Source organism: Dromiciops gliroides, chromosome 2 (genome assembly GCF_019393635.1).
Source record: "Dromiciops gliroides isolate mDroGli1 chromosome 2, mDroGli1.pri, whole genome shotgun sequence".
Lineage (NCBI taxonomy): Eukaryota > Metazoa > Chordata > Mammalia > Microbiotheria > Microbiotheriidae > Dromiciops > Dromiciops gliroides.
Window position 1 is genome coordinate 151716466 of NC_057862.1, and position 27810 is coordinate 151744275.

The 27810-nt window shown below is 41.4% G+C and overlaps 1 protein-coding gene across 1 annotated transcript in view; it reads left to right on the top strand.

The window, feature by feature from the left end:
- The window catches only part of IQCH (IQ motif containing H), a 176041-nt gene that overhangs the window by 81289 nt on the left and 66942 nt on the right, over positions 1-27810 (top strand). Inside the window, exons 10-11 of the mRNA XM_043983514.1 lie at positions 5863-5983; positions 11295-11581. Of these exons, the coding sequence (XP_043839449.1) occupies positions 5863-5983; positions 11295-11581 (408 nt within the window). The remainder of the gene's footprint in view (positions 1-5862; positions 5984-11294; positions 11582-27810) is intronic.

Genomic DNA, 27810 nt, shown 5'->3' on the forward strand with positions numbered 1-27810 from the left:
TCATTCTCCAGATTCCTACAGCAAAATTTCCTCTAGGATATTTGCTCCCTTGCTGTGGTATTTGTGAACAGAAAAGACACATGGTGGCAAAGCGGAATGGTTCCCTCTCTGAGCAAAAGAAATGGCGTGGCAGAGTGTCCAAATGCATCATGAGCAGTATTATTGCAGTAAATTCTTTGCCCCCACACAGCGTCCTACATCTGAGGAGATCACTATATAAATGTCAACTCATTAATCTTCCTAATACCCCTGAGACGCAGGGATTCCCCATCAAATCAGTGTAGGGGGAAATAGCATATCTGAAGGAGCTACCTGGGGTTCAGCCCTTTAGTAGCCTGGTCTCCATTTGGGATGGTACGTGTCTTCTTTTTTCCATTACTCCAACTATTAAAAGTCATGTTGTCAACATTGGGATAATCATCAGAATCTATGAAATGGAGCGTTCTAGCTCTCTGAATCCTAGAATCCTAGAATTAGAAGGGACTCTGGAGGTTCTCCAATCTCTCCCAAACACAAGCAGGAATTGCTCCACATAATGGCACTTACAAATAGTCCACCAGATTTTGAAAACACTCAGTGATGGGAAGCAGTAGCTACCATCTTTGGACCATTTCAGTTGATGGAAAGTTTTCCTTTCTATCAAAGCAAAATCTACCTCTCTTCTACTTTTACCCACTGTTCCTACCTCTCCTTACCTGGGGTGGGGGTCAAACATCCTAGGTTCCCTAAACAGATCCTCATGTACCGTGATCTCTAGTCCATCACTGTCCTGGTCATCTCCCTCTGCATACAGAACACAGTTTTTCAGATATGATCTAACCAGGGCAGAATACGGCAGGACTGTCACCTAGCTTGTTCATAGAATCACGACACCAGTGTTGGCAAGGACCTCAGAGGCTAAATGAGGTCCAAGTCTTACCTGAGCAAGAACCCTCTTTATAACCTCCCATTTACCAAGTGATCATCTGGCCATTGCCTAAAGGCCTCCATGAGATGGAATCCATTTTGTCCTGAAGCAGCATGTTCCACTTTTAGATAGCTCTGTTGGCATGTTTTTTCTTTTCTGAATGCTCTCTAATTTATTAATGTTCTTCCTAAAATGTGATGCCCCCAAATGAACACATTACTCTAGTTGAGGTCTCTCTTCATGCAACTTGGCCGCCATATCAGGATGCTTCTCCAGTCTGTGGTTCCCTGGAATCCTAGACTTCTCTCCCATATAGCCATCCTCAATTTGCCTCTGAGATTTTTACCCATTGCTCCCACTTTTGCCTCTGTATCCAAGCAGAACAATTTAAGTTCTGACCTCCTTTCCTAGGAACTTCACTGGGGGAGGGGGGGGGCTGACTTTCCTTCATTCCCCTCCTGCCTCTGCTTCTTACTCAGAACTTGAACACCATCTCCCCCATTCCTTCCTTTTCAGCTCTCTTTAGTGCATCATCATCCCCTATTAAAATGTAAGCTCCTTGAGGGCAGGTGCTGTCTTTATTTTGGCTCACACTTTGATCCCCAGTGCTTAGCACCGTGCTTGCTACATCAGTCATTTCAGTCATTCCTGATGTTTCATGACCCCATTTGGAGTTTTCTTAGCAAAGATCAACTAGAGTGGTTTGCCATTTCCTTCTACAGCTCATTTTGCAGGTGAGGAAACTGAGGCAAACAGGATTAAGTGACATGCTCAGGGTCACACAGATGATGAATGTCTGAAGCCAGATTTGAACTCACAAAGATGAGTCTTTCTGACTTCAAACCTGGCACTCTATCCACTGTATCACCTAGCTTCTTGGTACACAGTAAGAGCTTAAAAAATGTTTGTGCCTGACCTTGCCTTTGCCTATTCTGCAACACAGTCCTTCAGATACTTAAAGACAATTATCATGTCCCTCCTAAGTCTTGTCTTCTCCACACTGAACACTGAACACTGCCATTTCCTTCAATCCATCCTGGTGAATCTTTCAACCCATCCCCTGAACATCCTGGCTGCTCTCCACTGAATGTTCTCTAGCTAGTGGTACCAAACTCAAATTGAAACAGGAGCCCCTCAGCTACATGTAAGGATCCCTACAGGGTACACAGTGACTCAGAAGACTACATAGGAGTATTCTCTGTTTTATTGTAATTTTATTTATTTTGTTAAACATTTCCCAATTACATCTTAACCTGGTTCAGCCCCATTCAGGCCACATGTTGGACACCTCTGCTCTAGCTCATCAATGTCTTTCCTAAAATATGATGCCTCAAACTGAACCCAATAGTCCAGGTATGGTCTAAGCAGGGCATACTACATTGGAACTCCCAAGCCTGTCTCTGGAAACCAGGTCTCTCTTCATGCAACCTAAAATTACACTTGCTTTTTTGATTGCCTATCACCCTGCAGACACGAAGATTGTTTTCTTCATTGGTGCTAGCAGAATGGATTTTTTTAACCCAAACTTAAGATGTTACCCTTTAACCCCATGACATTTCATCATCTTATGGTTAGCCCTAAGTTCTAACGTGTGCTTGTACCCCCGTGACCCAGAACATGTCTTAAGATAGACTAGTAAAGGTTTTATTTGGTGGCTCCCAAATCTGAGTCAGAAGGAGGACACTTACTGTGAGACCTTTCCCAAATCAGAGCAGGAAGCAGTGGGTAAGCAAAGAAGAAAAGCCAGCTTTTCTGGGCAGTTGCACGACCTGCTAAATCCTCCTCCTGCTTTGACTTTTCATTTTCCTGAGCAGGTGGCTAAAGAAAAGCAATGCTTCATCATTCCAGCCTTGGGGCATTCCATGAATCAGAGGCAATTGGTCTTCTTCAGTAGAAGAGAGTCATTCAATCTGAAGCAGGAAAAAAACAAAAGACAAGATAGGTGTAGATAAAAAGGCTGGAAGGAGAGGAGGAAAGGCCAGTGAGAGAGCACTATGCTCAATTATCAGTGATGCAGTAGTTTGGGAAAATCTGGTAATTAAAAACACCAAACAAACAACCGGGCGAACTATTACATCATGCAGGGTGATAGTTTTGGGGGGTGGGCTGGGGAGGGGGAAGGCCGATTGCTTTGAGAGCAGTTTTTCTTTCTCTGGTATCGCCAGGCGCTGGCTCACCACATGAGCCTGCTTTCCCAGCCCATCTTAACAGACCTCCCCCTACTGTGAAGTGAGTCAACCTGAACTGAGCTTAGACCAAGGCACTCTGGCAGCTTCACATGGCCGTTTTGTTTTGTGTGTCAAGCATTTGCTAAGCTAACTAAGGTGCTAAACTGACTGAGACTATACCACCACACTCCTCAGGACAGTCCAGAAAATAGCCAGGTTATTTAGAGCCACATGTTTGCCCTGTAGCATTCAGACTCTTCTGATGTCATCAGATTCGAGATACACTGAATAATCTAGACGGTGCTTAATCTAGACATTCATCCTTCAAGAATCTGTTATTTTGTCCAACTGAGTATTCCTTCCACTATAATTGAGTCTTCGATACTCTAAATAAACTGGGGTGGGGGGAAACGGATAACTTTGGGTATTAGGGAATGGAAAATGAATTTACATTTGAATGATTTCTAGGGTCCTTTTCTGCTTAAAAAAAAAATTCGGTGATTCTAAAGATCATCCATAGCTTAGAGGCCATCTAGTCCAACACCTCCCCCCCCCCCCGCCCCCGCCACACACACACACACACATTTTATAGGTGAAGAAACTGAGGTGCAATGAGGTACAGTGACTTAGGATCACAGGATCTGAGACTTAGAGCTAGAAGTAACCTCAGAGGCCATGTAGCCAATCCCCTCAAATTACAGATGAGGCCCAGGGAGGTTAATGAGCTCTACCTTACCTATATAGGTAATAAGTAGCAGAGCTGGGATTTGAACCCAGGACCTCTGATTCCATAGCTAGCACTCTGTCAATTTTATAATTACTCAGCAGGGTGCTTACCATTGGATCCCATTCCCAACCTATTTGCTTGTCCATACTACCCCAGAGACTTCTAAGTTTTCCTTATCTGAATCTCTGTATCAGATACAGTATGAAAAGCATCCACCAGATAGATCTATATCCAGGGTGTCCAGAGTTTTGCCCAACCTATGATGGAAACAAAGTCTAAATGAGACTTTACTTTAAGACCTTTTTCTCCGTTCTGGAGCTTAAGAAAGCAAAAATATGTTGTCCTGGAGAACAAACAAACCTATTTGAAAACCAGAGTGCTCCCATTTATGGAAGGGTTCCTCCTCTGATTTATTTTTTCAGGAAGGGGGTGAAGGGAACCAAAAGACAAAAACTCAGTGGTCTCTGAGTTGTTTGATTCATTCTCATGACCATTCTAACCCGGAAGAAAAATGAGTGAATTACCTGAATGCATTATGGTTGTTCAGTCATGTCCGACGCTTTGTGATGCTGTTTAAGGTTTTCTTGCCAAAGATACTAGAGTGCTTTGCCATTTCAAACAGAGGTTAAGTGATTTTCCTAGAGTTGCCCAGCTAACAAGTATCTAAGGTCACATTTGAACTCAGGTCTTCCCTACTCCAGTGCCTGTGCTCTATCCATTGAGCAACTAGCTGCCTCCACCTGAATACAAACATGGTAGTATATCAGGGATTGGGGGAGGGCCCCGATACCTAGCCTCTTCACCCTAAAACATTTCTACCCATTAGCTGGTGCTTAAAGTTTCACAGCTTCTAGTACATTGCAGTGAAAAGAGCATTGACCTTGGAGTCAGAGGTGTTGTTGAGTCATTTCAGTCATGTCAGACTCTTTGTGACCCCATTTTGGAGTTTTCTTGGCAAAGATGCTGGAGTGGTTTGCAATTTCCTTCTCCAGCTCATTTTCCAGATATGGAAACTGAGGCAAACAGGGTTAGGTGACTTGCTCAGGGTCACACAGCTAGTGTCTGAGGCCTGATTTGAACTCACGAAGCTGAGTTTTTCTGACTCCAGGCCTAGCACTCTAGCCACCATGACTGCCTCTGAGTTTAATGCCTGTGTAACCTTGAGCAAGTAATTTATCCTCCCTGGGTCTCAGCTTTATTTGTAAAATATGAGGGCTGGATTAGACTGCCTCTGACATCCCCTCCACCTCTAGCTCTGAAATCCTTTAAAATGCAAAACACCTGGGCATGACACTGGCTCTCCAAAGGAACTTGGGAAGGGGCACCACTGAAGAGGGAAAGGACATAGAATGGAGTGGGCTGGGAACACCAAAGGAAAACTTGGCTAAATTGTCGATTTTGTCCAAGGCTAGCCCTAAGAAAAATCATAGAATGTTAGAGTTTATTTTAGAATTTAGAGTTTTAGACCTTAGACCTAGAGTTCTTAACTTGATTTTGTGACATAGGTGCCTTCGTCTGTCTGATGGAGTCTATAGACCCCGTCTCAGAATGTTTTTAAGTGAAAAAAAAAAAAGAAAACCACATAGAATTACAAAGGAAACTGATTATATTAAAATATATTTTCAGAACATTTTTTGAAAGAAAGTTCCAAGACCCCAGGTTAAATGGTTTACTCCTGCCTCGGAGGTTATTTTAACCTGTCTCGTCATTTGATGCATGAGGAAACTGAGGCTGTGAGAGACTACTTGCCCAAGGCCTCACAGCCTGTTAGTGGTGTAATTAGAACCCCAGTCTCCTGATTCTCAGTTCAACATCCTTTCCAATTCATAAAAGCCAAACCTCCGTCACTGGGATTTCAAGAGGGCAGAATATCTTGGAAATAGACAAACCAAAAGAGTCTGGGAAAAGGAGGAAAATTTCAAAATGTCTTTTTTCTGACTCTGGGTAAACAGTAAGCACATTTTTTTTGCCTGTTGGAGGCCTGGTTTTTAATCACTCCACAAGCAGTTTTCATTTCTGTAGTAAAATTGCTTGTGGTTCTATTTAATTTGTTTCTGCAGGAGCCGGCTTTGGAGAGGATCTCCGAGGAGCTGGCGGGCATTTTAGCACAGCACGCACAGGCAGTCAATGAGAAACGATTCCCTACATGGGAAAAATTCCTCCATACATTTCTCAGTCAAGGTAAATAAGACTACAAAGTTTCTCCTAAGTGTGAGTAGCTGCATTCTCCTGCATTCTGGGTTTGGGGCCATGAGGGGCTGGGGCAAGGTTCTCTTTACTTGGCTGTGTCTTTGAAAGGCGTTCATTTGTAACTGGCCCTCTGCTGTTTTCGATCCTCCCATAAATATTTATCCTTCTCTCAGCATCTTAAGTAAATAAGAATTAACTCTGAAAATACGAAGTGGGACAACTGCAGGTCCTGATTTTAATCTCCAAAGCCCTATACAATCCTCTCCTTCCTTGCTTTAAAAGTTTCCTCTCTTCCAGGAGGAATAATCTTAGTCTTCAGCATTGAACGCTGGATAGACTGGTTTCAGATGAGAGTTCTTCTCCTTGGCCTACAAAATTCAGAAAGTGCATAATCAGCCTAGAACTCTTCATTCCCCAACTAGGCTACAAGAGCCTGAAAGTAGGGGAATCACGTGTTTATGTGTCTGAAGATCCCCCACTGAACCTAAGATGGTGCCTTATGCAGTCAGTCAAAAAGCATTTATTAAGTTCTTTTATGTGCCAGGCACTGTGCTAAGCTTGAACGATACAAAGAAAGGCTAAAAACAGAGCCCCTGGCCCCAAGGACCTCACATTCTAATGGGGAAACCAATATCCCAAAAAATGTACATATAAGATGTATTGGGTGTAAGTGAAAGGTGATCTCAGAGGAGGCCCTGGCAGCAGGGGTGGGTGCTGACAGGGAAATCAGGAAAGGCCTCTTTCATAAGGTGGAATTCGAGCTGAGTCTTGAAGAAAGCCAGGGAAGATAAAGAGGTGGAGGTGAGAAGGGACAGGAGAGGTGCTTGGTATGGGTCATCTGACTGACTGACTGACTGACTGACTGAATGTTCTTCTTCATCAAAAACCTTTTTTAATTACTGTGGAAACAAAATATGACCTCAAATCTATTCGTAATTGAAACTAAGCCCTAATGTTTGGCTAAATTTGCTAAGCCTCTAACTTTTAAAAAGCTTAAATGATACTGTGCTAGGTGTAGTACAGAAAAGAGCTGATCCATCAATCATCAGGCATTTATTAAATGCTCACTACATGCCAGTCACTGTGCCAGGAGCTATATATACAGACACAAATTAAACAATCCCTGCCCTCGGAGAGCTTCCCTTCTATAAGGGGAAACCACATTTACACTTAAAAGTACACATAAAAACTAAATACAAGGTAATTTTGAGGGGGCTGGCACAAGTAGTGGGGAAGGTCTCATGGAAGAGGTAGCATATGGGCATGGGGTACAATCTGTGCAAAATTACAGAGATGAGAAATGTAATGCCCTAAGAGTCACATTCTCTAGTAACCCCCCTAAGTTACAGTGGAAGGCAAAACTGCTGAAAGTTACATGTGGATTAATAGAAATACAGTGTCCAGATCATGGGAAGTAATCATTGCACAATATTTTGTGCTCACCAGTTCACATCTAGAGGATTGTATGCAATTATGAGAACTACATTTTAAGAAGACCATTGACTGAGTAGGCAATGTAAGTAACCAGATGATAGCAAACCACGGTGAGGAGTTTGGAAGCTATATCTAATGAGCTACAATGGAGAGAACTAGTTATGTTTAGCCCAGAGAAGATGAAGAGAAGACCTGATGAGAGATTTCCAGTATTTCAAGAGCCATTACCCCAAACCGGGAAGAGATTTTGTTCTAAATATTCCAGAATGCTGGACTAGAATTTATGGGTGGGACTCAATGCAACAAATATTTGTCGAGCATCTACTCTGCAAGACATTGTGCTGGGGGCCTCTGGGAACGCAAAGATGAATTAAAAAAATGATAGTCCCCATCTTTAAGGGTCTCACAGTCTAGTGGAGACAGAAAAATGAGACATGCACATGAATAACCGTAATATAAGTTTGCGTATGAAAAAGCATATCAAAGGGTTCAAATAGATTGGCATGAGAGATTTGAGGAGGTAGGTGTCACTTTTAGCTGAGGGTATCTTGAAAGTCACCAAGAAACAGATTTTGGCTCCTTATAAAGGAGTACCATCTAGCAAATAAAGAAGGTTGTCCATTAGTACAATAGGCTACATTTTATACTAGTAAGATCCCCATCAATGGAGTTATTTTAAAAGAAGCAGGTTGGCCATCAGATAGCCTAGCAACAGAATGGATTCACTGAGAGGGAAGTTGGACTATATGACTTCTAATAGCTCCTCCAACCCCAAAATGTACTGATTCCCCAATAAAAAGCATTAAAACCACCTATGGAGAGACAATAAGCACTCCTCTGTCTCTCTCCATATACACATATATATATGTATATATAATGTATAATATGTAGCTGTATAGCTATAACTCTAGCTCTCTGTGTACATACACATGCGTGCATATATAGGGAGCTTATTTTTCTCCATACATTTGAAATATATTTTATCTATATACACATATGTATATGTATAATGTAGGTCAAGATTACATATTTCAATATGTCAAAGACCCATTATTTCAATAACATAGATATTCCTTCCACCAAAGAAAACAGCAATCCATTCCTAACTTTGGGAAATTATCCATTTAGTGAGATCAGGAACATGTCATTTTAATGTTTTATTAATGTTGGGAAACAAGGATAATGGCTGGATGCAGGACAGAAGCTGAGACATTGAAAACAATAACCATAAGGTGTTTCCCCCACTGCCAGGGAGTGGTAAAGGGAGATTGTGAGTTCTTCTTGGGTCAAACTAATAAGGCTTCTCTAGGAAAGAAAATAATGTTAATACTCCAGTATCCCCTGCTCCATTCCTATTTCTTTCCTTTGAAGAATGCAGAAGCTCTATTCGATTTCTAAATTGTCATGGGATTTGGCTAGGCTAGGCAATTGAAAATAAAACAAGAATGGATTTGCTTTGGAAGAAAAAAGCCCTGATTTCAATGAGAAAACTGGTGGAGACAATGATGGGAGAGGTGAAGCACATTGAGTTGAAATGAAATATTTTGCAAAGGAAGTCACCTGAAGAGTTGACACACAAAGGTGACAACAGAATCCATAAAAACATGTAAATTGTGGAACAGTCCAGTGGGCTCCTCTTAAAGAAGCATATCCTCTATCCAGGTGTGTGAGTTGATTTGGTTTTTCTATTTATTAATACTTTCACAACTGTATTTCAGTATAATGGCTTTCCCTTGTGAGCCTATGCATTTTATTTTATGCACTTAAAACATTATTCTGAGGGGGCAGCTAGGTGGCGCAGTGGATAAAGCACCGGCCCTGGATTCAGGAGTACCTGAGTTCAAATCCGGCCTCGGACACTTGACACTTACTAGCTGTGTGACCCTGGGCAAGTCACTTAACCCCCATTGCCGCACAAAAAACCCCAACAACAACAACAAAAAACCACATTATTCTGAGAAGTGGTCCATGGGCTTCACCCAACTGCCAGAGGAATCCAAGACACACAATGAGCTTAGGAACCCCTGTCCTAACTCACCCAGAGAAGGAGCTCTGCCTATATTTGAGAAGTTGTTCTATATTATTAGGATTTAACCCCATTCAAAGGCTGTGGCTTAGTCTTGTGGACAGTGAGCTGTAAGCATAGCATAGGGGAAAGTGCTGAATTTGGAGTCAGATTCAAATGAATTCAAATCCTAGCTCTTTATAAGACCCTGAGCAAGTCACTTTACTTTTCTAGGCCTCAGTTTCCTCATCTGTAAAATGAGGATCTGAGTCTGATGACCTGTAAGGTCTCCTTCCATCTATGATTCTATAAGTAGAGAATATATATTTGACACTTTTTCATTGTCTCTCCCTCCTCCCTTTTCTGAGTTTCTCTCCACGGTTCTCTTCCCACAGGATCTAACTAGTTTGTTAAGCTATGAAAAGCTCTCAAATTTGAATGGGAGCTTACTGGAAAAACCCAATACCCAAAGCAAAACAAATTCACTAGAACTTCAAGCACTAAAATAGACAGTTGGAGAGAAAATTTTAAACAGGGACTCCTGCATAGTTGTTTTTTTGTTTTGTTTTGTTTTTTTGGTGAGGCAAGTGGGGTTAAGTGACTTGCCCAGGGTCACACAGCTAGTGTTAAGTGTCTGGGGCCGGATTTGAACTCAGGTCCTCCTGAATCCAGGGCCAGTGCTCTATCCACTGCACCACCTAGCTGCCCCTCCTACATAGTTTTTTAAAGATCATATGACACAAGCAGTTATCTATTCATAAAGTGGGACCCTCATTGTATTAGCTCTTTTTTTTTTTTGCGGGTCAATTGGAGTTAAGTGACTTGCCCAGGGTCACACAGCTAGTAAGTGTTAAGTGTCTGAGGCCGGATTTGAACTCAGGTCCTCCTGAAACCAGGGCCGGTGCTCTATCCACTGCGCCATCTAGCTGCCCCTGTATTAGCTCTTGAGAAGGAACATGGTTTACTGGAAGGACTAAGAGGCAGGGAGACCTGGGTTCTTTCCTTTTTTTTTAGTGAGGCAATTGGGGTTAAGTGACTTGCCCAGGGTCACACAGCTAGTAAGTGTTAAGTGTCTGAGGCCGGATTTGAACTCAGGTACTCCTGACTCCAGGGCTGGTGCTTTATCCACTGCGCCACCTAGCTGCCCCGAGATCTGGGTTCTTAATCTGATCTCTAATACTCTCTGGACCAAATCCCTCCAGCCCTCTGGGCCTTCGTCTCTCATCAATAAAATAAAAGGGTTTGATTAGACCTGAGGTTTTTAACCATTTCGGGGAGTCATGGACCCCCTTGGCAGTCTGGTGAATCCTATCGGCCCCTTTTCAAAATAACATTTTAAAATGCATAAAATAAAGTTAATAGGATTATAAAGGAAATATAATAATCATTAAAAAAACCCAAGTTCCTAGACCCCAGGTTGAGAACCCCTGGACTAGATTTATCTCTAAAATCCCATCCAGCTTTAACAGTCTAACAAACTAGGGAAAATCAATATGGATACAAATATATCCATATAATATTATTTCCAGCTAATGAATAATGTATTGCAAAAAAACCCTTAACATCATAACCAAATGTCTAAAATATTATCCCTATATTCACTCTAAGCACATTAGTCCAGTTACCTGACATCAGACCATCACAGCCTCCCCTCCCCCTGCTCCCGTTTCTACCATCCTAAGCTTGTCTCTGCACTAGCAGCTTCTCCACCCTCAACCAGTTCTCAGCTCCATTCCTATAGAGCTAACTGCTCCCTGATACATTCTTTCAGCTAATATTCTGTTTTCAGGGAGACAATAAATTATCTTGATTGAGGCATACCTATATGTATCACTCTTATAAATCTCATTTTCATTCCTCCAGGTGGTGTGATCGAGGCATTTCCACCCACTGAAAATGTCACCAATTTGAGTGTGGATATGTTGATAGAGCCGTCAGGAGAAATGAAGATGCTTTCAACAGGAGACCAACTCCACGCAGATGGTCCTTTGCTTTCCTCTGGCAGCACCATGCCACAATCGTCGATCGATCCGGAGGCTCTCAACTCATTGTGTTTTCAAATAGGAAATGCCTGTAAAGACAGAGGCATTATTGGTTATTTCTCTATTGACCTGGTGACTTTCATCCATCCAGAAACCCTGGAACAGCAGGTGAGTCAAGCACAGCCCTATGAGATGTTGGAACACATTAAAAACTTCTTATTTCCCACTTGATCACAACCAAGAATAGGAGGGCCTAAGTACTTCTCAGATTCAGTAGACTTCTGAGCAATCTGTTTCTGTAAATATATTATTCATGTTGGTCAAGCCATTGCCATATTAGATCAAAGTTTAAGCCCAAAGACATGAAGCCAGATGCTATCGTCACATGCTGAAAACTGCCTGGATTAGCTACACAAGAAGTCTGAAAATATTGTCCCTACAGAGAAAATGTTTTATGCTGTCCTGGGAATCAATAAGTCTGAAGTCTGTTCTAAAATACAAAATCTATCACTAGGATGGAGTCACACATCCCTATTTACTTTCTATTCCTGGCATTACCAGTGATTTTCTTTGTGACTTAAGAGCAGTCACTTTTAACCCCTCTGTACTTCATTTTTCTAGCTGTAAAATTCAGTTTAAAATATCAATTAGGAGCTACTTCACACAATTCTTTTCTTTGTTAAAAAAAGTATGTCTATGGACCTCTGTTTTAAGGTAAGATAATTAGATTCTGGCAATAGCATTTTATTCTATAACTTATGTTCACTGACGGTCTGGAATTGGAATCCTATATGATATTTCATGGAATCACTCATGGGTTTGAAACCTAACCTACTATCTGTGTAAACCTGGGCAATTCATTTTAGTCTCCTTTTCTGTAAAATAAAAGCATTGAAATCAATCTCTAGTGGGGCAGCTAGGTGGCGCAGTGGATAGAGCACCAGCCCTGGATTCAGGAAGACCTGAGTTCAAATCCAGCCTCAGACACTTAACACTTACTAGCTGTGTGACCCTGGGCAAGTCACTTAACCCCAATTGCCTCACTAAAAATAAATAAATAAATAAAATTTGGGGGCAACTAGGTGGCGCAGTGGATAGAGCGCCAGCCCTGGAGTCAGGAGTACCTGAGTTCAAATCCAGCCTCAGATACTTAACATTTACTAGCTGTGTGACCCTGGGCAAGTCACTTAACCCCAATTGCCTCACCCCCCCCCAAAATAAATCTCTAAGGTCCCTCCCATCTCTAAAAACCTATGATCCCCAAGATTCACCCTAGCCATCTTCTTTTCAGCTTAATTCAGGAAACATTTATTAGGCCCTAGGAAAGATAACAAGTTCAGCAAAGTCCCTAAGAAGTTTACATATCTAATAAAAGACTCACAGATAACTGTAAACAGATAACTGCTACACAAATCAGTGCATTAGAAGGCATAAAACAAAGTACTATATAAGATCAGAGAGAGAGATTTTCTACTTATATTTTAATAGTATTTGTAGCAACTTGGGGCAACCTCCAATTCTTAGAGGGTTACTTAGAAAAGGTTACCTCCAGATGTGAGGTATTCTGGGTACCCCTACACTCTCAAAATTGCATCTTAGGAGCCCCCACTGGTAGCTTTACATTTTCTAATCAAGAGGACACAAGTATCTCAGAACAAAGGCATTAAATGGAATAGCATAGTAAGAAAAGTAAAGAGAAAACATTCTGCCCATTAACCTAGGCCACTGACACCTCCAATGCCACAGGACCACCAAAGATTTTTCGTGGTCTCTCTGAGCTCTTACCTCTGAAACTGCTTACTGCGACTTTCCCAGGAAGTACCAAGAGCATACTTTGTCAGATGCATAGTCTTTGTCATGTGTTTTTTCCAACCAGTCTCCCACAGCTGCAGATCGAAATTATTACATTGGTTCCATGATCACTGCCAGGCCTAATTCCATTGGGCACGTGGTTATGGAGGCCCTCTCTGCTTTAAGCCTCTGGTTCTATCTAGAGCTCTTACCTGGAGCACTATTTCTCCCTTTCAGGAGGAATGGACACTTTTCATTTAAAGTCCTTGGACTTTTCCTGTTACAGTTCTTTTTTTTTGTTTTGTTTTTTTAGTGAGACAGTTGGGGTTAAGTGACTTGCCCAGGGTCACACAGCTAGTTAAGTGTTAAGTGTCTGAGGCCGGATTTGAGCTCAGGTACTCCTGACTCCAGGGCCGGTGCTTTATCCACTATGCCACCTAGCTGCCCCACAGTTCTTTTAGAAAAAGACAGGAAGGGGCAGCTAGGTGGTGCAGTGAATAGAACACTAGCCCTGGAGTCAGGAGGACCTGAGTTCAAGCACTTAATAGCTATGTGACCCTGGGCAAGTCACTTAACCCCAATCAATTCCCCCTTCCCCACCCCCCCAAAAAAGGAAAGGAAAAGAAAAGATCAATTAGTCTATCAGGCTACTCATTGGCCACTTTCCTTATTAAAAAAGAAGGAAGGAAGGAAGGAAGGAAGGAAGGAAGGAAGGAAGGAAGGAAGGAAGGAAGGAAGGAAGGAAGGAAGGAAGGAAGGAAGGAAGGAAGGAAGGAAGGAAGGAAGGAAAGAAGGAAGGAAAGAAGGAAGGAAAGGAGGGAGGAAGGAAGGAAGGAAGGAAGGAAGGAAGGAAGGAAGGAAGGAAGGAAGGAAGGAAGGAAGGAAGGAAGGAAGGAAGGAAGGAAGGAAGGAAGGAAGGAAGGAAGGAAAGAAGGAAGGAAAGGGAGGGAGGAAGGAAGGAAAGGGAGGGAGGAAAGGAAGGGAGGGAAAGAAAGAAAGGAAAAGGCAGAAGCCCTAACACTCAGTCATGACTCTAAGGAGGAAAAAACTCAATAACTTCCACCTTCATAAAAATCAGTTTGTTTCTCAGTGTTTTGGTTTAAATGGAAGTTTCTTCTTTTTCTTTTTCCTACCTCTAGCTTTATCTGGAGTTCTTATTTAGAATGCTATTTATTCTTTTTTGTTTGTTTGTTTTTTAGTGAGGCAATTGGGGTTAAGTGACTCGCCCAGGGTCACACAGCTAGTAAGTGTTAAGCATCTGAGGTCGGATTTGAACTCAGGTACTCCTGACTCCAGGGCCGGTGCTCTATCCACTGTGCCACCTAGCTGCCCCCTAGAATGCTATTTATTCCTAAAAAGAGTAGACTCTTTTACTTTAAAACCATGAGGATTTTTCTGCTTTAACTCTTTTAGAAAAAGGTAAAAGCCCTAACATACTCAGTGATGAGACTGGGAGGAGACTCAATACTCTTTGTTCCCATAAAGGTCAGTTTGCTTGTCAGGACCTTGGCTAAACTTGCTCCCCTTTTCCCCTTTCCCTCTTGGAATCCCTGGTTTCCTTTAGGACTCAGCTCAAGCACCACCTTCTGTAAGTTTCCTCTTTAGGAGACTACTTGGCCCAGGCACCAAGCTCTGGTTTGTACTCACCAGCTTAAACCACCACTTTTTTATTGGATCTGCTAGTCACTAAGGGAGGTGTCTTTCAGTCTTCCCTCTAGTAGACTAACTCCAGTTAGTCTGTGTAATTTGCTGCTTTATTTCTGCAGGCTGAACTGCTCTAGATTTTCTTTTTTCTTTTTTTTTGTGTGTGTGAGGCAATTGGGGTTAAGTGACTTGCCCAGGGTCACACAGCTAGTAAGTGTTAAGTGTCTGAGGCCGGATTTGAACTCAGGTCCTTCTGAATCCAGGGACGGTACTCTATCTACTACGCCACCTAGCTACCCCACTGCTCTAGATTTTAATCCATATTGATGGCAGTCTTCTAGCAAACTAGCAGGGGCTCTCAGGGTCCCCCAGTTTCTTAATTTCAAAGCTTTTTTTGGCCTCCCATACAAATAAGTAAAAGACAGAATGGCAGATGCGAAAAAACTAACAAACCCTAAAACCGGGACAAGGTTATTGTGCATCCCAACCTATGAGTTTTGCCTTTCTCCTTGTGTGCGTGTGTGTGTGGGGAGGGGCCAGCAAAATCTTTCCATAGCTTAGAATTTGACAGGGCCTTTTTTTAAAAAAAAAATGGGTTTACTAAGGGATGTTTCTAATGTAAACTCCTCAAGAAGCAGGACTTCTTTTTAGCTTTGTTTTGTAAATCTAGCACAATGCTGTACTGTATAATCAATCAACTAACCAACCAATCAATAATCATTTATTAAGCTCTTTCTATGTGCCAACTAAGAACTTGGAGCACATAGAAAAAGAAAAAAGATTCTCTGCCTTACATTCTGATGTGAGCCAGCAAGTACTTACTATGGGAATATACAGGATCTGCACAAAGGATAAAAGATAACCTTAGAGGGAAAGGCACTAGCAGCTGCAGGGAAGAGAATGGGGAGAAGAGACCAGGAGAGGCCTCCTACAGGTTGAGCTGAGTCTTGAAGGAAGACAGGGATTCCAAGAGGCAAAGGTGAGAAAGGGGAGCAATCCAGGCATGGGGAACAGCTAAAGCAAAGGCAAAGAAGTGGGAGATGGCTCGTGGTGTGTGAAGTACAGCAGCAAATTGGCCAGTATGCATAGAGGGGAGTAAGTAATGTGTAAGAACACTGGAAGGATAAGAAAGTATCAGGTTGTAAAGACCTTTACATACCAAATAAAGGAGTTTACATTGCATCCTAGATGTGATAAGGAGCCCCTAGAGTTTATTGAGTGGGGGTATGTGGCATGATCAGAAGTATGCAATGGGAGGATCACTTGGCAGTTAAGTAGACTATGGAGTGGAGTGGAAAGAGCCATGAGGCAAAGAACCCAATTAGGAGCCTGATGCAATGGTCCAATCAAGAGCTGATGAGTGCCTGAGCGAAGGTGACATCTGTATGAGTATAGAGAAGGGGATATGTGTGTGTGTGCTTGTGCGTGTGTGTGTGTGTGTATACACACACACACACACACACACATATATATATATATATATATGAGATGTTGTGGAAATTAAAATAACAAGATTGGGAAACTCATTGGTTGGGGGGCGGGGTGAGTGAGAATGAGAAGCTGAGGATGAGACCAAGATTGTGAACTAGGGTGACTTAGGGGAGGACGTTGCCCTGAAGAATAATAAGGAAGTTCAAAAGAAGAGGAGGGGAGTGCTGAAAGGTCATAGTTTTCATTTGGGTCATGTCGAGCTTAAGATGCCTGCCAGGACATCTGGTTCCAAATGTCCAAGAGGTAGTTGGTGATGTGAGACTGGAGATCCATAAAAGAACTAGGGCTGGATATATAGATCTGGGAGTCATCTGCATAGAACGGATAAATGAACCATGGGAGCTAATGAGATTGCCCAATGACAGGGTCTAGAGAGAAAAGAGAAGTCTCAGGACAGTTAGTGGGAATGACATGGATGAAGAGCCAACAAAGAAGCCTGAGAAGGAGGGATTATACAGGTAGAAAGAGAACCTGGAGAGAGCAGTGTCACACATTGGGTGCTTAACAAATGCTTGTTAAATAGATGAATGTTGGGGGCAGCTAGGTGGCGCAGTGGATAAAGCACCTGCCCTGGATTCACGAGGAGCTGAGTTCAAATCTAGCCTCAGACACTTGACACGTGTGACCTTGGGAAAGTCATTTAACCCTCGTTGTCCCACAAAATAAAACAAAACAAAACAAAACAAAACAAAACCAAGCAAATACTTCTGGGTTGTAGTTAAACAATAAATGGATGAATGTTGAGTACTGGCAAGTAAAACGTGCTTAGCTTCTAAACATAAAGGACGTGAAGGTCAGGTAAGGAAAAACCTCCAGATTTGGCATCTGACAATTTGTATTCCTGCCTGTTTAGCCATGGGCAAATTGCTTCCCTTGTCTACACCTTAGTTTTGTCATGTGTAAAAGACCTGGATGGCCTCGAAGGTCCCTGTCAGCTTTCAATCCTATGATCCTGCAATTGTTTGCAAAACCCCTGGTTTATTCTCTGGCAGTTTTGAAAATCGCCCACCGTGCCCCTGTGCAAAGTGAATGCTGTAATAGCTGGTGCTTTTCCAGATGGCCTGCTTTGCCGGCACAGAAACAGTAAAATGATGTTCTGCATTATTTAACTGCTAAGTTTCATCATCAGCTTCTCTCTCCCCTGTCTCTTCTATACTCTTTAGCAAGGTAGAAAATAATAATAATAATAATTAGAAGGTAATAAAAGGCCTACCATTATGTCAAGGAAGACTAAAAGGTTGAGTTCTGTTGTATTTCTGGATAGGTATCTGTTCTGTCTTTATTATCCTATTGGTTTTTAACATTTAGTTACTTGTTATTAAAGCAATATACACTTAGGTTGAGAGTTATTACAACTGGATGCATTTAGATCATTAGCTAATCATAATTGTGATGCTCCTTGGTGTGTCATGTGGTTCAACTGGTGACTTGATTCTGTAGATCGGAAAAGTTAAAAAACACAACAACATAGCTGTTTGGATGATGCATGCCCATAGACAAATGAAGTAATCTATGTGTTTGTGTGTGCTTGCTCGTGAGTATTTATAATAAGAATCAAACAAAGCCCAACCAATACACCATTCTTGGAAATGGATCACTTCAAAAGAAGCTCATGTTTTCTACACACACGTACACACACACACACACACACACACACACACACCCCTGGAATATATTTTCCTCCCCCCTCTCCCAAGCAAAACACTACCCATGTTTCAGAAATGAATTCCAGTCTTACTGCTTTCTCTACTATTCAAACCCACCTTGTATCATCTTTCTCTGAACTGCCCCACAGCAAACAATTTAGTTTTTAATTGTAGGTTATATATATATATATATATATATATATATATCCAGGCATTGTTCTGGGCATCATTGCTCCCACCAATGAAGACTTTGTTCTGGATTTCATGATGTCAGGTTAATCACACGTCAAGTTTCTTTGATATGGATAGCTCTTTGATAAGGTCCGAACAAACCTGGTCCTGGGTTTTCACTTTGCCCTCAGTGTGCTATTGACTGCATAGAGGTTGAGTGATTGATCCTCAGTTAACACAGCTGGACTTTTCTCTTGCAGTTGGCTTTTAAAACAGTCAGTCAATAAACATTTTGCCAGGCACTTAAAAGGGAGAGAGAAAGCATAGACAAATAAAGATAGTGAAGAAGAATTGGGAGATAAGGTAGAAAAAGGTAGAACCATAGAAAGGAGATCAGACTTGGTTCCCTGAAAGGAAACCTGAACAGTCATGGGACTCCTCCAAAGAAAACATGTGCACCTGGGAGTAACAGCAGCTCATGGAGTCAGCAGGAGAGGTGATGGAAGAACAAGCCAAGGAAGTCCTGAGCCAAACAGGAGATGGAGCTGAGGATCAGGGAGGGACACGGTCACAAAGGTGAAGTGGCAGACCCATACCTTGCTCTTCACTAGGGAGATAAGTGGAATGTGAGTTCACCATTTATCAAGAGCTAACTCTAGCCAGAGAATCAAGACACCTGGTTAAGGAGACATCCTCAATGCCAGAGCACAGGAATCATGGAGGGCAGGGGCCAGGGCAATGATGGCTTTTGTGCCTCCAGGGTCTTTTACAGATCAAAATCCCATGACCCCCAGATCTAGGTTGTGATATCTGCCAGGATTCATTTCAGCTGGTTTTTTATCTTTTGCCCAGATCTCACTGCCTCTTTTTTCAAGGGTACAGAAGACTTTCTCCAAGAAAGCACTATTAGATTTACATTTTATCATTAAGAAAAATATGTATATGTGTGTATGTGTTTGTGCATTCATGCATATGTATGTATGTACATGTTATATAAAATATATACATATGAAGGTTAACAGTACACTTCTAAATTAAAATTTAATAGGCCTTGAGTATATACAAAATTGCTGATTATTTACTGTTTTTAAATTCTATAATAAGCATATTGTTAATCACAAGCTAATGCCTAGTGAAGGCAAAATAGAACCCAAAGGGTTTTGAAACATCAAAACAAAAGACTTGTACCTTTAAAAAGTCTGTATCTATGTCAATGAGAGAAAGGAATAGAAAATGTACCAGTAGCTATAGGGATACTGATGATGGTGATAACACATTGCATGGTGAACATGACAAAGATTGCTTCTGTCATGAAGTCAGGCAACTAGCAAGTGTCTCTGTCACTCCACTATCACAAGGCACTAGACTTAAGATCAAAATTAGGGATTCCACTTTAAACAAGATTTCATAGAAAGTTCATTGAATTTAGGGCTGGATAATATCTTAGCTCTTGGCTAAAACTTAAGACAAAAGCCATTCCTTTAGTACCTGCTAGGACTAACCCATCTTACAAGTAGATTCTAGAACTATCTATCTACCCATCTATTATCTATCTATCTATTTTGTTTCTACACCACCTTCATTTCTGAATATAGTCTTCCCTGCTCCTCTATCTAAAAAGCCAACTCTTGTTGTTTTTTTTTTCTTTTTTTTTTTTGTTTTTTTTTTGCGGGGCAGTGGGGTTTAAGCCCAGGGTCACACAGCTAGTAAGTGTAAAGTGTCTGAGGCCGGATTTGAACTCAGATACTCCTGGATCCAGGGCCGGTGCTCTATCCACTGCGCCACCTAGCTGCCCCCTCTTGTTTTTTTTTTTTTAAAGGGAAAAAAGAACTAGTTTTAAAGATCTATTTTTTTTTAAAGACCTATTTTCGTAATGTCACTTCCCTGCTCAAAGCCCTGCCTTGTCTCCTACCTTCCCCTCAAAGCAAATACATACTTATTTATCTGGACTTAAAAACCTTCTGCCAGCTTACACCAAGACCTATCCCCTAGGATATGGTCAGTTGGGCCAACCATTTCAGATTCCACTTTGACCCTCTCCTCCTAAAATACCCCCTGCTCCAGTGGCAGTGATTAGTGATTGAAAAATGACTGGGAAAGGCATTTGGAGGAAAAGAAGAAAATGGGTTTCAGATGGTAGAAGGCAATGTAGTTTGGTGGAAAGACTACAGGACTGGAGTAAGATAGAATGACTTTGTATACCAGCCCTGTTACTTACTAGATGACCAGTTAACTCTGAGCCTTGGGTAACTCACTTAACATCCCTGGGGGCTTAATTTCATCATCTACAACATTAAGGGGTTGGACTAGATTATCTCCAAGGTCTTTCCCAATTCTAAATCTTTTCAACAATTCAGCATGCAAGTTAATTCTTGAATAATTTCTTTCTCCTTTAAAGGTTGCCCTTGATGTTCATTTTAACCTGGTTTTGCCTGTATAGTAATGTTGGATACGTTGGGGTAGTGATGGCTGCAATGTGACCCTGCCTGGGGAGGTGTGCTAGTGGAATACGTCAGGATTAGACATGAATTAGCAGTAAGGCAAATTAAGAAGGCCATATAGCAAGAATGCACCTCAACCAAAACAAATTTGAGGCTGTCAAAAGATAGATAAACCAAGGTGGAGCAGAGCAGGTGAAAGGCAGCTTAATGCTATCAAGTCATAAGGAAGAAAGGGCTTCCTGATCACTCAAGTCCTTTTAACAGCTCTCAAATACCCCTAATTAGGTGTAGTTGATTGTTACTCAAAGTTGACAGGTCCCAATTTCCATGCCCCCACCACTTGTCATTGCATTCTATCCAAGACTGATGTATGATACAATATTTGCCTGCGCTTCTACAGTTTCATAAAAATATTTCATGTGAATAAATGCTGGGTTTTTTAATCTCCTCAACTAAATTCTAAACTCCCTGAAGCCCCTTGTGAGGCAAGCCCACCTCAGGACAGCCTCGGGGTTCAAGTTCAGGATTAGAATGAGATGAAGCATTTATAGACCCTCTAATAGTTAACAAAAGGAAATGTATGTAGTCATAACTTGGAAAGGATATTCTGCAAGAATACAGAATTGATTTAGTTGGATACAGCCCCTCTGCCTCTCCTATTGGCTATGTTAGCGTCCCAGTCAATGTCAAGCCTACAAGACTAATGCTAGTGACTTTTCCTGCATAAAGTGCACCAGATCTGTGCATCTAGCAGTGGTATAAAGGATAAATTGGAAGAGAGTAAGAATGATGAGAAGAAAACCTCACAGGTACCTTGCACATAGAAAGTGTTTAACAGATGTCTGTAGAATTCAATGGAATTGCTGACTGATTGAAATTCAATGAACTTAATGAAGTGATAGCCATTTTTTAAGTTTTAGGAGTCTAGGTAGAAATTACCACATTAAATAATAACAATAATAAGTTGTATTTGCATAATAAAGTATAGTTACAAAGTGTTTCCCCATCCATTCCTAGATAATAAATTCCATGAGGGCAGGCACCATACTTTTGTTGCTCTTTTTATACTTTGCCCAATGCACACAGTAGGTGCTTAATAAAATTTGTTGAGTGAATGAATGATCTAGTCTGTTTCTCACATTAACTCTGGGAAGTAGGTAGGAAAGGGAGTATTATCTTCATTTTAAAGATGAGAAAACTGAGACTCAGAGGTCAAATAACTTGTTGAAGGTCACACATTACAACTTCAACTGAAAAGTGCGTTGTATCTATTGATTCAAAAGATGGATGCATTCGAGACTGTAGAAAGCAGACAAATGCACTTCTAACCCCCAAATGGTTTCCTCAAACCACCCAGTACAAATAGAAGCTAATGCCTTGCCTGAGATCCCTGTCCCCTTTCAGAAAGGTTAGCCCACTGGGTATGTAAAACTGGGCAACAGCCTGTCTCAAAGGAGAAATTGGAATGGCCACTGGAAGAATCCTGTCAACATTTGACAGAGATTTAAAGAACAGATGGAGCCATTACCTTCTAGCTGGTCAAAAACCTGTTTGCAAAACAAAACAAACAAAAAATAACCCTGAAACTTGGGATTCCTCAGCAGAGCCCCCTTCATTCACCGTTTGGACAAGAACCTTTAGCCCCACAGGGAGGAAGGTCATGGGCAGCCCCATACATTAGCATATGGCTATCAAGGGTGTAGACATGAGATTTCCTATACTCAGTGATAAGCCTTGGGCTTCTGCCTAGCTTCACTTTCTCCTTTTCCTCATAGCATAACTTGAAATTGCCTACTTTTGCCAAATCCTCCCCGTGCAGCTTTTTTACTTAATTAAATATATAGGCAATTACTGACACCATCTGTCTTATTATGAAAAAGAACAAGAAGTGTCACGAAAGATTGTGCTTTGGAGAGGATTCTATTTTTAGGCAAATGAGAAATCTTGCTACTACACTATTGTCATGTGAATTTTACAGTAGTTGCTTGATTTATCATCAGGAAGGCATGAGAAATGACAGGTCTTAGACCCGCTTTAAAAGTTGTGGAATTTTTGTTGTGATTTTTAAAGAAATATCAAGTGATCTATTGCTTTTTCAGCAAAACAAAAACTTAAACATGTCATTAAACATCTGTTACTAGTACAGTCTAACAGAGCATTTAAAATACTTTAAAGTCCCTGAAAACCTTTATAAAGTTACATGAATCTTTTGCATAAATAGAATTGTTTAAGCAATGAGCAAATCCTTTTAAGCATGTATTTCACTTTTCTAAACATTGTGTAAACGTTTAGGGGCTTAATTCCTCAAGCCCTTATAAATAAGTAAAAAGGTTGATTTCTGAGGGAGTTAATGCTATGCCATGTAACTACTATAGATCATTAGAGATGCAACGACAGTCAGCAGAGACAACAAAGTTAATCTAGTAGTAGTAGTAGTAGTAGCAGCAGCAGCAATAGCAGCAGTAGTAGCAGCAGTAGTAGTAGTAGTAGTAGCAGTAGTAGTAGCAGCAGTAGCAGCAGTAGTAGTAGCAGCAGCAGTAGTAGCAGCAGCAATAGCAGCAGTAGTAGTAGTAGCAGCAGCAGTAGTAGCAGCAGCAATAGCAGCAGCAGCAGCAGCAGTAGTAGTAGCAGAAGTAGTAGTAGCAGTAGTAGTAGCAGCAGCAGCAGTAGTAGTAGTAGTAGTAGCAGTAGTAGTAGCAGCAGCTACTAGTACTAGTAGAGGAGCAGGAATCAAGAAACCTGAATTCAGGTCCCAGCTCTACCTCTGACTAGCTATGGCACATTGGACAAGTTATTTAAATCTCTTTGGGCCCCAGTTTCTTTATCTGTAAATTAAAGATGGTAATCCTTGCCCTACTCACCTGGCAGGGCTGCTGTCTATGCCAAGCAAGATAACCAATGTGACAGTGCTTGAAAAGCCCAAAGAACTTTACAAAAATGCAAGGTGGTAGTATATCACCATTATTGGTGAATCCCAAGTCACAAATCTCCTGTAAACTAGCTAGGAAATCTGATTCAATCCACTTCTAGCAAGCCGCCTTGAAGAAAGTGCCCAGTCCTTTTCCCTTATTCATGTACCCACAATTGTGATGAAAGGCAGTGACACATCTGCACAATAAAACTGGAAAGGTACCTTACCCTGGAATTTACAGTCTAGGTTTCAAAATTCTCAGGCAAGTTTCCTCTTGACTGACATGCACCATCACTGTAGACAAGGAGCATGCTGGTTGGCTAAGTAGTTTTCTTTTTTTAATTACATTTTATTTTTAAATTTTCACGTCAGACATCAATAAAACCAATTAAATTTACATTTAAGTTAATTTTAATACATAAACTGCAACAACTTTTTGATGGCTCTTTTTAAGCCTCCATTACAATTCTTCATTTGTTCATTCTCAATCATTTTTCTGCACATATGGTCATGCTTAGTATGTACTCCAATCTTCCAGTTTTCTTTTTTTTCCATTTAGCATTATTTCAAAATTATTTTTCAAATATGTGTGTTCCTCGTGCTTATTGGTCTTAATGGAATTGTAATGTAATCACAGATTAATGCACCAAAATTTTTTCACCTCTTCCCTTATAATTGGATTGTAGGTTGCTTCCAGAACTGTTTTTTACAGTTCTCTAATCCTTTAGAGGCATGTATTATTAAACTAGTTATCAAGGGTAATATGCAGCTTTGGGTACATAGAAGGTGGTGGGTTATTTTCAATTTATGTACTTGATTCTGAGAAAGAAAAATCCTTCAAAATGAAGGGAAGCAGAACATCCCAGTTTCATTTCTCTACTCAAGCCCAGCTAACGTCAATAACGAGTATCTCTTTATAATTCACCTTTTCCCTAAACTATCCCTAACTGTGCTTTTTTTTTTTGCGGGGGGGGGGGGGGGGGGGGAACAGGGCAATGAGGGTTAAATTACTTAACCAGGGCCACACAGTTATTAAGTGTCAGGTGTCTGAGGCTGGATTTAAACTCAGGTCCTCCTGAATCCAGGGCCGGTGCTTTGTCCATTTCACCACCTAGCTGCCCCTAACTGTGTTCTTAATGGGGCCCCAAAACCTGCCATTCTAGGAGCCTGTGGCCTTCTACTTCAGGTGGTCCTGCTTGCATCCCCCTCGTTCTGCTGCTATATAAAGAGCTAAAGTGCAGGGTCACCATTTTGACATTTGTACTAGGCCAGGTTTTTTCATGGGAGTGAGTTATGCCCCGTTTGAGTTAAGGGCATTGGAGAGCAAGTTAACTTTTACTCCGTTATTGTGTAAGTGCCTGTTTTCATTGTGTTTTTTAAATTGTTTAGCCAGTGATGACAATTCTAGCATACATACATTGTTCTGCCCTCATGCCTTGAAGGGGGGCGAGGCCGCTGTGGTGTCATGGAAGGACCACTGAACCCAAAGTCGGGACCTTGGTCCGAATCATGGCTCTGCCAATTTATCAGCAGTGTGGTCTTCACCATTCACGGCTTTGGTTTCCAAACTAGCAATATTTACAGCATATGATTCAGAGGGTGGTGATGAGGAAAGCCCTTTTAAATTTTAAAGTACTGTATGGTATTGTTAGAAGCAGCTAGGTGGCTCAGTGGACAGAGGGCTGGGCCTGGAGTCACAAAGACCTGAGTTCAAATCCAGCATCAGGAACTTCCGAGGTGTGTGACCCTGAGAAAGTCACATAACTTCTGCTTGCCTCTGGAGAAGGAAATGGCAAACCATGACTAGAAAACCCCCGGGCAATATTGGTGTGCTATAATACACAGGACCACAAAGATATTGAACATGACCAAGTAGCTGACCAATAACATGGTGTTATTATCCTAACTAAGCGTCTCAGTCATTTGAGAAGGCCAAGGAAAAGGGGGCTTCTCCCGAGTCCCAAGCCATACTGCATACTCCTGCCATGCTAGTCTTCTGAAGTCTCAGGGTCCTTCATCTATCTCCCCTATTTAAAAATCTTCAGTTGCTCCCAATTAGTACAGACCACATTCCTAAGCTTGACATTGATGAAATCATAGATCCAGAGCTAGAAAGGACCTCAAAGGTTATCTAGGCCAACCCCTTCATTTTATAGATGAGGACACCAAGGCAAAAGCAATTGAAATGGCATGCTCAAGGTCACACAGGTAGTGTCAGAGGTGGGATTTGAAACCAGGTCCTCTGATCCAGTGCTCATTCAAGACTATCCACAGTCTGATTTCAACCTTTCTCATATTGTTCACCCTCATAAACTCCACAAACCAGACAAACTAGTCGGCACTCCCTATTCCAAGAAAGTAGGTAGCATATTCTAAGAAGCTAGGTGGCAGGGGGCAGCTAGGTGGCACAGTGGATAAAACACTGCCCTTGGATTCAGGAGGAACTGAGTTCAAATCCAGCCTCAGACACTTGACACTTACTAGCTGTGTGACCCTGGGCAAGTCACTTAACCCTCATTGCCCCACAAAAAAATAAACAAATGAATAAATGAATGAATAAATAAATAGATAGATAGATAAATAAGAAGCTAGGTGACATAGTGAATTGTGTGCTAGGCTCTAGAGTCAGGAAGATGTGAGTTCCAATCCTGCCTCAGATATTCAGTAGTTGTGTGAATCTGGCCAAATCACTTAACCTCTCTGTGCCTCAGTGTACTCATATATAAAATGAGTTGTTTTGAGGATCAAATGAGACATGTATGAAGTGCTTTGTAAACATTGAAACACTATATAAATGCTAGCTATTCCTATTGTTCTCCAAACAGTGCTTTCCCACCCCTATGCTTTTATTCATGCTGTTCTAAATGTTCTTGGCTCCCTGCCAACTGAAATCTTCAAAGCCCAGTTTCAAATACCAACCTCTTCCTTACACCATAGTCTTCCTTAATCCTCTGCCCAACCAAAAGTGATCCCCCTGTGAATTTATTTGCTTAAATTGTCTTAACCTACCTCCCCAGTTGAAGCTTCTTGATGGTAAGCACCATGTCCTAATCATCTTTGTATCCTACTTAACGCATAGTAGGATGCCTTCTAGGTCACAAGCACTCAATCAGTGCAAACCAAATTGTTTAATTAAAAAGTTTGAAAGTAGAATGGAACATAGCCCTTGCATATGATACTTTTACTCGAGAAAAGAGATTTTGTTGTTCAGTAGTGTCCAATTCTTCTTGACCCCATTTGGGGTTTTCTTGGCAGAGATACTGGAGTGATTTGCCATGTCCTTCTCTATCCCACTTTACAGATGAGGAAACTGAGGCAAACAGGGTGACGTGCCCAGGGTCACACAGTTGCTAAGTGCCTGAGGTCAGATTTGAACTCACAAAGAGGAGTCTTCCTGACTCAGGGTCTGGCACCACCTATCTGCACTAAGGGGATAGATAAGCTCCCAATATAGGACTAAGGAAACATTTGTTCTTGACCCTTCTTATCATACTAGACGCTCTCTTTTATTTTCTTAACTCAAGAGGGACCAAATTCAGGGCTTCCACTGGGAAGTTACTTGCCCAAGGTCACCAAGGTAGTAAGTGGCAGAGCTGGGACTTGAACCCGGTCCTCTGGCTCCAGATTCAGTGCTTATTCAACTGTAGTTCACGACCTTTTTAATGGATACTTTCCAGCACATCTCACAATTGTGACACAGGTAGAACTGCTGCCCATTGGACATGACATTCCAGGGCATGAAACTCCCAAGGCATCTTTCAGCGAGCTAGGCATATGAATGCATCAGACAGTGTGGAATTGAAGAAAAAGGGCAGTTGCATAGGAAGAGAAAGCAGGCAAGTACAAACAGGGAAACAGATAGCCGGTTCATGAAGCTGAGCCATAACTAGGCCAAGGCCTCCAGGGCTTCAACCCAGGTATCACTGAATTTAGATTTGTGCCAAAAGTTAAACCCCTTTGCAGATGGATACCCTAGAACAAAGATTCTTAAACTTTTTCCATTTTTGACCCCTTTTCACCTGAGAAGTTTTTACACGACCCCAGGTAAATAGGTATATAAACTAAGTATACATAACCTTTTACAAATTTTTCACAACCCCCACATTCAGTTATGTGACCCCATATGGAGGAAGGATAGAAGGGAAGGAGACAGTTCAGAACTCAATTTTTTAAAAAAATGATTGTTAAAAAATTTTAATATAATTGGGAAATATTTAACTAACTAAATTAATTAATATATTTTGTATATGTATATATACATATACAGACACAGACACATACACATGCATATACATATACATA